Raw genomic sequence first — 13,345 nt, forward strand, 5'->3', positions numbered from 1 at the left:
TCCCAGTTCACATTAACTAGAGTGCTGCTGGGTTGCTAATGAAATCTCAATTATCTGCTTTCTCCACGTGTGAGAATATCCTGTGTTTAATTTACCTGCTTTATCAAAAGAACCAAATATAGATGGCATGGTGAAACCATGCTGCAAACAAGCATCTTTATCTATTTGCTGTGTGAGTCATTATCTCATATCCATTTCTATCCCATTTTCGTTATTTTATCTACAGCCTTTCCTTTTTGCAGCTCACCCTCTGAGAAACATCTCTGCTAACTCTTCATGTAACAGCCTAGCTTATTATGGCTAACAACACTTTTTGGGAGTGAAAAAGTGACTTGCAAAGCTTGATTTTATAAAATACCCCAACTCTTAATTTACAAATGCATTGTAATACTATATCTAATAATCTGTGCTCAGAATACAGACACTTCATCTTACCACAAGTTTTATAATTCCAGATAGATGTTTCCTAAATATGTTTTATTTCTCATTAGCAAAATTACAACATAACTACTATTTAAATGTATTGGACAACTAAATTGGGAGACCTTTTGTCTCCTCCTAGTCAGCCTCCTAGTAGGTGGACATTTAAGTTTGAAAACCCAAGGTGATTTTCTGAAAGCTTGACTTCTTATCTTGACCTTGAGTTCAAGGTCACTGAGATTCAAAGTCGTCCAAGATGTTTAGTAGCTGCACCTATGGTATGAATTTCAAAATCCTACAACACCTCGTTCCCGAGTTATTCGCAAACTTGGGTGTCCGCACTACCAACCCCGCCCACCCACCTTTTATGGCCGAGGGGTAAAACGTGTTGAACTTTGGCTTTAAAAGGTGGGTGGGCGGGGTTGGTAGTAGGACTAGGACAAGAAAAAGATGGGTTTAAACAGCTCTGCTGGAGTCGGGTCCCATGAGCATCAAGCAATCAATTGTTTCCATTGTTTTTACAACAATGGAAACCCCAATGAGTTTATTGGAAGACTGGATGGATTTTATTGCATCTGTGAAATCGAAAAGTCATTAAGTGAAAGGCTGGCTTTAGGTTATTAAACCTGCAAATAGCAAAAAATAATGTTTAGTGGCCTGAATGGCAACAAACTATTTGGTGACAGAACAGAAATATAGGAGTTATACCAAGAAAAACAAATACTGTCTTCATGTGGTTAATGTGTGTTTTACATGCAAAGAATCCCCAGTTTTAAACCAGGATGAGATGGGCATCTGAAGGTTTATGCCTCTAAGTCCAACCTCAGAACCTCGGCTTCATAAAATAAGGAAGGTGCTGAAAGTACAACTATAGCAGTATTTTAAAAAATCAGACCAAGCTTATAGTTAGAAAAAATAATATTATATATATATATAAAATATTAAAAATGATATTCAGTACACACAAATAATAAATAGCTTGGGATACCTTGTGAGCATCATTTTCAATCAAATAGTAAATTCTTTAGTGTTACACTTATCTATTAACAAGCATACTGTTTTGTGTTTTAAAAAATTGAAAAAAAGATCCAATTAGAGCAACATTGTTGATGAAATTTCTTAAAATGACCCAGTAAATTTATACAAAGTTACAAATTGTACATCATAGTACATCATAGTAAATATATATGTTCAGGTTAATATTTCTTATTATTGATGACTTCTTAATCTGAGTCTGAAGAGCTTTAATATTAAAGTAAAAGTACTGTTACCCTTTGTCATGTCCTTGAAAAACAGTTTTTCCATTTCTTTTCATTGCTTTCTGAAATAAACTTGAAAAATGTCAGCTATGAAGTTCAGTGACTTTATTTTATTTTTCTTTGCTTCAGCAGAACAGATGGGTGGGAGCTGAGATCACAAAGCAACATGGGTGACGCGTCGTATTCCGGCCTGGAGATGACGGCTGAGACGTGGGAGAACGGCAGCTTTGCGAGCCCCTCGCCGGGTCTCCCACTGTTTCCGCTCATGTTCAACGACAGCGATCTGAACGACACGCTGTTCAACTCCACCAACTCCACCGCCCCTGATGCCTTCTCGGGTCCCAGCGTAGCAGGGGTCCTCATCCCACTCATTTACATAATTGTTTGCATCATCGGCCTGGGCGGCAACACTTTAGTGATTCACATTGTTCTGCACTACTCAAAGATAGAGTCCGTGACAAACATCTATATTCTCAACCTGGCCATCGCCGACGAACTCTTCATGCTCGGCCTGCCTTTCCTGGCGGTGCAGAACACGCTCCAGTCATGGCCCTTCGGCTCCTTCATGTGCCGACTGGTCATGACTGTCGACTCCATCAACCAGTTCACCAGCATCTTCTGCCTGACCGTAATGAGCATCGATCGCTACCTCGCCGTGGTCCACCCCATTCGGTCTTCTAAGTGGCGGCGCCCTCAGGTGGCCAAAGTGGTGAATGGCACCGTGTGGGCACTGTCATTCCTTGTTGTTCTGCCAGTGGTCATCTTTGCTAACATCCAGAAAGCAGGAGGCACCTGTAACATCGCCTGGCCCCAGCCGGCTAACATCTGGAGGGCTGCTTTCATCATTTACACCTCCACCGTTGGATTCTTCTGCCCTCTTCTCATCATCTGCCTCTGCTACCTGCTCATCGTCTTCAAGATCCGCAGCTCGGGGAAGAAAGTCCACGCCACCTCGACCAAGCGGAGAAAGTCGGAGCGGAAAGTGACACGCATGGTTGTGATTGTTGTTGCTGTGTTTGTTTTCTGCTGGTTACCTTTCTATGCCCTCAACATCATCAACTTATTGGTGGCCCTGCCACCAGAGTACCAGGGCCTTTACTACTTTGTCGTAGTGCTCGGTTATGCTAACAGCTGCGCCAACCCTATCGTCTACGGCTTCCTGTCAGACAACTTCAAGCGGGGTTTCCGGAAAGCCCTCTGCCGCTCCACGAGGAAGGTGGAGAACCACGAGCCCCTGGAGCACCAGCAGCAGGACGAGGGCAGGAGGGCGCTCATGCCCAGAGAGAGCCTGAGACGAGCAATCAGGGATGAAGAGGATGATGATGAAGAGGTGGTTTCAGAAATGACTGAGATATACAGAATTGCCCAGAATGGAAACAGCAGCTACCAGCTGCAGAGCTCGCAGCCGTTATTCTTAGAGAAAGGCGCGACGCCTGGAGTCACAGAGCTAGCCTCCCCAGATAGGCGGGATAACATGGGGGATGCGAAAGGGAAAGACGCCAACGGGGCCACCCTGACTGTCCCACTGCTTCTCAACGGAACCAAGGGTGGGAGCACTAAAACGCTACCAGAGGAAAACTTGGAACCAAGCGCATCATTGGAGATAAGTTACCTCTAGTGTAAAACATGAACTTTAAGTTTATGGGACCGATGTGGAGTGAGTATAATACAGGGTGGCCTGCTTCTAAGCCAAAAAAAAAACAACCCATAACAACCCATTAATGAACACTTGGGTGGGTCTTAACATTTTTTCATCAGTGTACACATTAAAAAGCATGTTTATAATGTAAATTTTGTTTATATGCATGCCTGTATGTACAAATATGTGCCTTTAATTGGTTTGATCACCATTTTTTCTGCTCTTTTAAGCTGTTATATTCCATAATGTGAAAATCATTTGCTCAGGTTTGGCTGTATTTAAGCTTCAGTCGCCATCTAGGTTGATGACATGGGTGTTGTTACTGCAACTATTATAAAACCAAATGCCTGCAGCTCCAGCTCCTAGAAATCCTAGTTTGTCTGTTAGTTTCATTTTTCTGCCGGGATCACACTTTGTGTTTTCTATAGAGAGTCAAACAGGTAAAGAGGTGGTCGGGGTGGATGAACAACATGCAAAAAAAATAATGTTTCTGATTGGGTTAGGACAAAAGCACTAATTTTCACACTCAGTGAATCCAGGAAAAAGTCAATGTATTACATATTTTTTGAATATGATTGTTTAATTTAACATAACCACCAGCTGCCAGCTCCTAAACATACTCAGCATCTCATTAATAGTGTCATATTTTATCTTTAAATACTTATTTAACCCCTTGGATGCATGGTGCACTGTTAAATTAATCCTTATACACTTTATACCGGGCTCTGTGCAAGGCATAGTTAAGGTTATGAGAACTGTGGATCTATGATATAAACTATCTATATAATATATAATTTGTGGAAAACTGTTTTCTCTTACTTACATTATTAGTATGTTATTATTTTCCAAGCCTGCTGCACTTTTTCAAATTCCAGGGACCCATTATGTTCATTTCCTTGCCTCATATTTTCATTCTTTGATTCTACTAGAGTAACTTTACACAATTAGCAGTTGAGATGAATCCCTATTTAGCTTCCACTTCCCTCAGTTTATCCTCCATCTAAAACAAGTTTCTCTGTTCAAGACAACTTTTGATTGGCTGGCCCCGCACATACAGAAATTTTAAACTCATGACCAAATGTTTTGGCAGTGGCACACATTTTGTGTTTTGTACACTTTGCCACTTCAGTTTTTACTTGGATTATTTTCAGCATAAGCATTCTTTGCTTTTTTTTTTACTGGTGAATAATCAGTTCTGGCCCAAGTCCTGATTGATGGTAATCCATTTCTGTGTTATCAGTGCTTCAAGTCGATCACCCTTTGTGGGCTTCAGGTTATCTGCTTGCTTTTAAAGGACTGATCATACTAAAAACATGCTCAAAGATCAGCTTCTTCCAATGGTCCAAGAGCAATGGGGTGGTAATCTGTGCATTTTCCAGGATGATGGAGCACCACGTCAGAAATCAAAGCGATAACTAAGGTCAAATCAGCTTTTTGGATCAACGGCCAGGAATCTCCTCAGATCTATTTCTTAATCCCACCGAGATTTAATCTTAGAAATGTGCGTGAACAATCAGCATTGCCATCATTCAGGATTTGGCCCAGAGGCTGATATCCACCACGCCACAAATAACGTTTGTATGAAAGACAAGATTTGTGCCTTTGCCAAAACTTCTGACCCCACTGTTAGAAGCTTTGGCCATATTAAGTAATAAACGTTAGATATAAAAGATGAGCATATCCACGCTCATGCTGTAGAAATTTTTTTTTGTAGAGCTTCCAGCCCTGCTTTCAGAAATCAAACACTTTAACAGTTTTAGATCCAGCATAATTACAAAATCTTATTATCCAGCTGCTTCCAGTGTGTCATCAGAGCAGCAGTTGTGCACGTAAAATAATTTGAAAAAAGCCGCCTCATAAAACCAAAGTGCTTTATAATAACGGCTGGATTGATGTGACAGTCAAAGAGATATTAGAGAATCCATTAATCTGTCAGTGCTGAACTGATACCTGTGTGAAAGCCCTGAGGCTGCTGTCAGAATGAGAGTGCTTCTAATAACCGCTGACATACAGAAGTTGCTGTTCTAAAACATGCCAACAAAAAAGGAAAAGTTCATAGGAAAACCATTTTTTTATTTAAATATTCTATTTTTTTTTCATTAATTTCAATGCCCCATTTAAACTCAGTATAATCTCTGAACTAATGAAGATCAAGCTGCTGCGGGCACTCGCAAACTCCATTAGCGTCATCCAGGTTTCCCTCGCTTGCATCATTTGTCCGTGTCGTAGTTCCTCACCGTGAAGATGTGAAGCGTGACGCAGGACCGAGTTCTTTCATCCAGAGCGTCTCGCGCGTTTCTGATGACGACACGCCGGCTCACACGAGTCAAACCGCAATTACACTGGAAAGCGGAAATGCTGTGAATTTTTCATGTAGTGTTCACCTTTATTTATATTCCTATAGATACAGATCATATATATATATATAATTTTAAATTTAAACTTAAAATGAGCAAACTGAAACAAATGAAACTTGTTTCTACCTGACACTCAGATTATAGAAGGAGAAAAAAACCCTCCCATTTCTGATATATAATCATATTGAAGGCTTATATACCCTTATGTGATTTACTTATGAAAGTGTCCACTTTCTCATCACTTTCATATATTGTTTTAGGAAGTATCCAATACATACAAGTTTCATTTATATAATTTTTCAGGGGATCTTATATCTGTTTTCATTCTTGTATGCTTTTCATACAAGTTTCACACAAGACAGATACAAACTTTATAAGATTTATATATATCTTTTCCATTAGCCTTATATGATTCACTATATGAGGCAAGCCAAATCTGATGCAAGTCTTTATAAGTTTTTTCGATTTCTTTTCCATATGGGTAGTGTCAGAGCAGTCTGTTGAGTGAAGGCAGGTATCCAATGATTTCAAGCCAAAGGGTGAATGTAACAAATTCTCTTAAGTTTCTTGTACCTGCTGCTCAGGTAGCGGGCCAAATGTTTACTCATTATTTTAATAAGACTTAAAACCACTGACAGACTGATCCAGCCTTAAAGTTGTTTCATTTTAAGCCTCAGAAATAAAAATTCAAGGTGCTGAAAAACACACATTCACTTTTCTCCTTATGCTGCAGAAAAGCTTGAATATTTAACCAGTGACCTTGAAATCAGTTTAAAATGCTTCATAAATTTTCTGCTGGATATTGTTATTCATATCTTTCAAGCTATTGTCTGCAAATAACATATTCAGATTTTATATAATATGCTTTTTTTTTTGCAGCATAAGGGTTTTTAAGATAATATCAGATGTGGGTGGCTGATCTCAGCAGTTCCATCTATAGAAATACTACGTCCACAGTTCACACCGACACTGCTTTTTAACTGACAGGTTTACTTTTCCATGCATGGCAACATTTTCCCACAAGAAAGAGACAAAAATGTATTAATAAAGAAGAAATTAGGGAATATACTATGAGAGTGCGTCATTAGTTCTTTAAATTGATGTCTGTTCATTCAGTAAGGTTGCTTGACGTAGGGAAGTTGGTAAGGTTATAATCATAGGGTTGCAATTATTTCTGGTTTTAAAATACAGATTTTTGTGGTTCGCTTATTGCCCTACTATTAGAATTATTTGCTATGCACAGGTTGCTAAAATAATGTTATTACACCTGCATACAGACAAAGAAACCCATGTTATCTTTTAATTTAGCAAATTACATATTTCTTTGATGTCTAAATTTAACTAAAACAATACTTGTATCCTAGTTTTTCACACGTGGAAGACGAATTTACCCATAAAACTCCAGCACTCTCCCAACACATGCTGACTGCTCCACAAAACAGTTAAACCACACCAGAATCTTCAACGTGCATATTTTAGTAATTTAGATATTTACTGTCTCGGGCCCTCGTATTGAAAATATGATCAAGCTAAGCGAAAAGAGAAAAGAAAACATCGCCCCTATACCTGGAAACATTTTTTTTTTGTCTCTAGCTGCCATTTTGACTTTTGACATTCAAGGCCAGACAAGTGGGACTCCACTACTTAGAACAGGGATATTAGACATACAGCCTGGGCCAGAACCAGGATGCCAAAGGTAATGTGTGGCCCAGTGAAGACGACACGGTACTATTCAAGGAAGCTGCAACTGTCTCCAGGGTAGAAGTCTAAACCATCACCACATTTGCAGAGATGTTACAGAAAGCGTGCCAGCGGGTTTGATTTATGGCAAAGATATTAAAATTGCGCCAATTCTGCATCAGACATTCAGGCCTGTGGATATTTTTTTGTTTCTATGTAATGATTCTTATTTAGTTTTAAGATCAGAAGTTGAAGATTTAGAAGGTTTTTTGGTAACTAACATGCAGCACTAAAGATCAATACAGCTGTCAGACTGTGTGGAACTCTTTAAAAATAAAGTCAATGAAAGTGAAGACGAGCAAACACTGCCAGATAAAGCTGTCACGTCCCGGTCGCTTAGAACAGGTGCAAGGAGACGAGCTTTGAAGAACACTTGAACAGTTCTCAGTGAATATCAGGTAGCTTTTTTGTTCGGATTGCCCATCCCTATGTGCAGCGAGTGTTCTGTATTATTTTCTATTGCTATAAAAGAAATCAAGCTGCATTCAGTTTCCATGAAAACGTGTTTGCCGTAGCAGGAATGGTTCATAAGGACAATTTCTAAGAGACAGAGTTGCATGGCTTTTTATGTTACAGCATTCTTACTGATTCTATACAAATAATGTAGATAATTATCTGATTACATGGGTGTACTTTGAAATTAATCTGTGTCGCTGCTCAGATTGTGACCTTAGCGAAAGAGCTAATTTGTCTGTGTTGTTTCTTGAAAGCTGAACACTGAGCCATCGTGCCGAGGCTCGCTGATTAATTATACACGTGCTGCCTGAGGTGTGTAGGCCAGGGTGGATCCAGAAATATTTGAGCAGTAGCCACAATACTGTTTTTATGGTCCTCATCAATTTCAGTACAGCTGTAATTAAACATATAATTCTGAAGGATCTGCGCCTTAATTAACCGTTATGATCTGTATAACTGCAACACTGAAAAAGATTTTAAAAAGTTAATAAGTTACTATTTTCTTATCTGAAGTTATGTCTTTGTGGTGTACTGAGCTGCTTCGGGAATGTGAGTTATCATGTAAAACAAACTTGGTCACACTGGCTTTGTGTTGGTGTGCATTCTTGGTAATTTTGTGTGTTTTAATTGTCATAAAGTAAAGCTATGTGCCAGACAGGCGTCCTTTCTTTATCAGACTCCGGTACATGTGAATGGACTCCTGTACACACTGTTTGCACTTTGGTGTGATTACACACAGACTTTTTTTCACATAACTGTAAAAATGATTTTGTTCATTACTCACAAACAGTGTCAAGTTGCCTCTATTGAGCATACAAAGGTTTATTGGGGCTCATGGAAGAGGATCTCCATTAAACGCCAAATATTGCTTAAAATTTACTACCGACCTGCCTTTCTTCTTTTTCCTGCCCTAAAAAAGTAGTAATTAAAGTGGATTTACTAAACACTACGCCCTCAGTTCACAACTGCTGGCAAAGCAATGGCGTAAAATTCTGCATGGAAAACACAGTTGTACAAACCCCGTCACAGAAGCACAGATCCATGCTACTCCACAGCACCTTGCATTTAAATGACAGCTCATTTATACTGAAAATGGAAATAGGTTTTGTTTACATGTAGTCATCATTTATTCATGAAACACGTTAAAACATTATGGCATAAGAACCCCAGAACGAACTGACTTTCTACTTTAATCATGGCACCAGTATCGGTGGAGTGATTATTCATAAAATGTATGGGTCTGTGCAAAAACCTTGAGCCACTGCTCATTTTACTTCCAAGGAGTCAGACTTGCTTGTAGTTTTTAAAGTGCTATTGAGCAATAGTTTCACACCTTCAGAAGTTCTTTCAATGTTTTTCTTTGGCTGCTTTTTCCACTTGTTTTCAGTTGGTTGTGAAACATCTGTCTCACTAAAAACACTGCATCCAGATAACCTGAATCACTTTTCTAACGTTTGCCTATATACGTGGATTGTTGAACATGTATCAGGATATTAGCTGAAACCGTACGATATACAGGTACTGTGTGCAGCATGTCCTTAAAAACTTAAGGAAACAGGACAAATGGAGGACCAAGGAAGAAGAAGCCAGTCTAAAAGATCTTCCCACCGCGTCTGGAAGTCATATAGATAATAAAAAAATCTAAGTCTAAAGGTATAAAAAACACTTTTTAAGTATCTATGATATGTACATGTGAGATTATAATAGACATAAACATTATTATTTGTGGGGAAAACTGTACAGAATATTAGGAAATGAATATGTAGAAATCCAGTATACATTCACCATTTCAGGCATGAAATTGCCATACATAAAGCTATTGCAGAACCTGGACCTGATGCTGCTTTCCAGTGGGCAGGAGGGGGAACGGCTAGTACATGGTGAATGTGGGCTGAGTCTTTGATGCAGTTATGGGCTCCGTTGAGACAGCGTCTGTGCACACCATCCTCGATGGAAGAAGTCACGATGATCTTCTCTGCAGTCCTCACCACACTCTGCAGCGATTTCCTCTCTCATGGCGTGCAGCTCACAAACCAGAGGGAGATGGCTGGTCAGGACACTGGTGGTGAGGACAGGAGGGGGTAAGGTGTGGTCTCCTCTTCCGGCACAGGAAGTGCAGTTGCTGAGCCCATTTAACCCGTAATAATGTATTAAGTGACCAGTCAAGACTATCGGTTATCTGCACCACTGAAACTTGATACTATTGACTTCCTCCACTCCACTGTCAGTGATGAATGGGGAATGCCTGGGCTGGCTTGTGCTGAAGTCAATGATCATCTCATCTGTCTTCTTAACATTTAAGATCAGATTGTTGACAGTGCATCAGTCCACCAATCACTTCACCTGCTCTTGATAGGACGGGTCCTTGTTTTCCCTAATGAGACCCACCCCTGTTGTGTTATCTGCATACTTGATGATATGATTAGAAGCGGATGCAGCGCTGCAGTCAAGGACTTAGGACATATCCTGAGGAGGGGAGCTGATGGAGAGGTAGATGCAGTTGGAGGGGGTGTTTCCGTGTCTACCTTCTGTCTGACCTCAGTAAACACTTTCCTGATGAGTCCACGCTTTCATTCTCAAGTTTCAGTTCTTATTTTGTACAACTTATTCTCTCAATTACAGTAAAAAGGAGGTTAAAGTTGTCACTGCCCACCTGTCCTCACCTCTTGACTCACAACTTTCTATCTGAACCGATCTACCTCGACTATGTTCTTTATGTGCATATTTGTGTGAGTGTGCGTATGTATATGTGTGGTTAAATGTTCGCGCAGAAACTCCACCTGAATTCCTGCCTTCTGCCTCCACACACCTGAAACAATCACGCACCTGATCCTGAGGTCCTCGCTTGTTCCCACTACGTAAGGCAGTGGCAGATATTCAGTCTTCGCTGGATCGTTACATAGCAACAGTTAGTGAAGCCCAGTGTCCTGGGAATCCATCCTACCTTACAAACCATCCTGCCCGTTGCGCATGACTAAACCGTCCTACCTTTATGAATATGAGCTAGAATCATACTCTGATGGGTAAAGTTAAATGGCAAACCGTCCTACCTACTTAAATTTATGCGGGAATTATTCTGTGACAGCAGAAATGTGCATAAACTACATGCGGTAGAACAGTTTGCCAAAGTAGGATGGTTTACCAGAACACTGGCACCTTCTTGTGTTATAGTACCTGTCAGAATGATTCTGTTGTCCTCCTCAATAACCCTACATTGGTGAGCATTGCAGAAACGGTAGATCTGAGGATATTCTTGCCTGTGCAAACTGGGACCATCACAGCTGCTGATCTTTTGTATAGACCATTATCTCACTGTAAATAAATGCACTGAACTTGGGTTAGGGTACCTACTAGGGCACCTCAACCACCTGCTTGCCAGGTGCTTGAGTTCTACCTGGCTAATAATCTCTGACAAAACTACAGTATTCTTTATTGTGTAGCTGACAATTTACTTACTTATTAGTTTCAATGTCCCCCGATTTCTGAGTCAGATCTGCTCCTTGCTAATCACAGTCATCTTTAGCCCCTTTTCCATGGTACCAGGTACTTGTTTAGTACCTGCTCGGCTGGGGTTCCAAGCGATCCAAACAGGTATTAAAAGACACATACCTTTAGTACCTACTGCCAGTAGCATTACTTGATGAGTCATGAGAGTGTCTCATTCACGAAAATCAAAACCACCATTTTTGAAACTTGGCAACGAAAGAAATGACTACAAAAAACAGAGCCCAATCCATAATCGTCCCTCCACCAAACTTTACATGACAGCGTACCACGCAGTCTGCATGCGTACGTGCTTGATTTTATACTCCTGGCCATGGAAGTGATTGATACACCAGAAGCCAAAGATTTAGGTGGTTGTGTGGACACGTGGTGCTCAAAAATTGAAGTAAAAAAATTATTTTATTTCAATTACAGTTCATATTTTCCATCAACAAAAAAAAACCTGCAGGTGATACAATAAATTTAATTGTCAGTAAATGTGATAACAACTCTGCATCTTTAATGGAAACCCAACGTCCCGTGGCTCATTGATGAATCTAAACATGCCTCACAGCATGTTTTATTTATCCAGCTGTAAATACAATGAAACAATGCTTCTGTTCAGTTTTATCGAGTTGCCGCTGCTTGCTGGTCTTCAGCCCACGCACAGCCTTCTGCAATGATCCTCAGAGGAGCATAAAACCGTCATTAAAGACACATTAAAACTGGGTTTGCTTGGCACATACTTTATATTGCCCGGCCCCTGTGGCTTGCAGTTTGATGAGAGTGGAGATTTGTTGTGGCCGAACAGAGCTCTTGTTTACTACAGTTTGTTAGACTATAAATATAGTGTGAACCCCCCCCCCTCCTCCTCCAGCGGTGCTTACTGTACATGGAGAGGTGATAGTCAGTTGATGGGTCTGCTGGTGGCATCACTATGACTCACTCTGATTCTCTGCCTACAGGCTCTCACCCACGTATAATATGGACCAAGACTCAAGTTAACTCTAATAGGCGATTATTCACTTTTTTGGCAGGAGAAACTATGGAAACTCAGAGTGAACACTGTCATCAGCTCAAGAGGACGAGCACAACAAGGTCCACACACGATCCTAATGAACACATTATACAACTGCAGCTGATTCTGCAGCACATTTAAAATAACAGAAACATGTACAAACATGCAAGCATTTTAATCACTGAAGGCTTTTAAAACACAGCTAACACATATGAGGGGGAGTCTTTATTTTCAGAAATCAACCTTTACCTGAAGTGTACAGACACATACTGCTGCTTCGGTGCATAGCAACAGTATGTGTCTCATGTGTTATATTTCCTCTCGTCAGACTGTCTGACTCGACTCAAACCATCAGGGACAAATGAGTCTCACAGTTCTCCTGGATGCCGGTTAGAGCAGAGTTTCTATTTGTTGTCGTTTTGGGGGTTTTTTTCCTAGCAGTGCTGCTGCAGTTCCAGTGTTTGGATTTATGACTCAGTCAGTTATTCAGACGAAGAATCTAAACACATTTATTTGCATAACTACAGATTCCAGAGACAGATCCAAGTATTAACAACACAGGTGTTTGTCCTCCCAGTTAAAAATCAGGAAAACCTGCTAACCCCCCTCCCCACCACCACCACTAATTTCAGTCACATTATTAGTCTTTTCCATTTCAGTCATGGGTCTTTTATTTGATAATCAGCTCTGTCCTGGCCATTATTTACAGTCGATGTCAACCATAAGAAATAGAAATAAATTAATCACAGAAAATAAATTAATTAAATGGAAAGAGCCAAATATTCTGTGGCTTTTGGCACCTACGCTTTTTACAGAAAGTAAATATACACTCACCAGCCAATTTATTAGGTACATCTATTCAACTCCTTGTTAAAGTAAATATCTAATCAACCTAAATACTTTTTGTCTTTCATTTGGAGGAAGTATTAAACTTGGTTACAAAAGTCCACAGCCTAATAAGTCAACTGTTCAT

General features: G+C 40.1%; 1 protein-coding gene across 2 annotated transcripts in view; it reads left to right on the forward strand.

The window, feature by feature from the left end:
- Positions 1-3,494, forward strand: part of sstr3 (somatostatin receptor 3) — a 38,576-nt gene extending 35,082 nt beyond the window's left edge. Inside the window, exon 2 of one of the 2 annotated variants that reach the window (XM_040042880.1) lies at positions 1,809-3,494. In XM_040042880.1, the coding sequence (XP_039898814.1) occupies positions 1,846-3,297 (1,452 nt within the window). In that variant the 5' untranslated portion in view covers positions 1,809-1,845 and the 3' untranslated portion in view covers positions 3,298-3,494. The remainder of the gene's footprint in view (positions 1-1,808) is intronic. The other variant, XM_040042889.1, reaches the window with a different exon arrangement.
- Positions 3,495-13,345: the final 9,851 nt, after the last annotated feature.

This window comes from Simochromis diagramma, unplaced genomic scaffold, assembly GCF_900408965.1.
Source record: "Simochromis diagramma unplaced genomic scaffold, fSimDia1.1 OVJJ01000321.1, whole genome shotgun sequence".
NCBI classification, from domain to species: Eukaryota; Metazoa; Chordata; class Actinopteri; order Cichliformes; family Cichlidae; genus Simochromis; species Simochromis diagramma.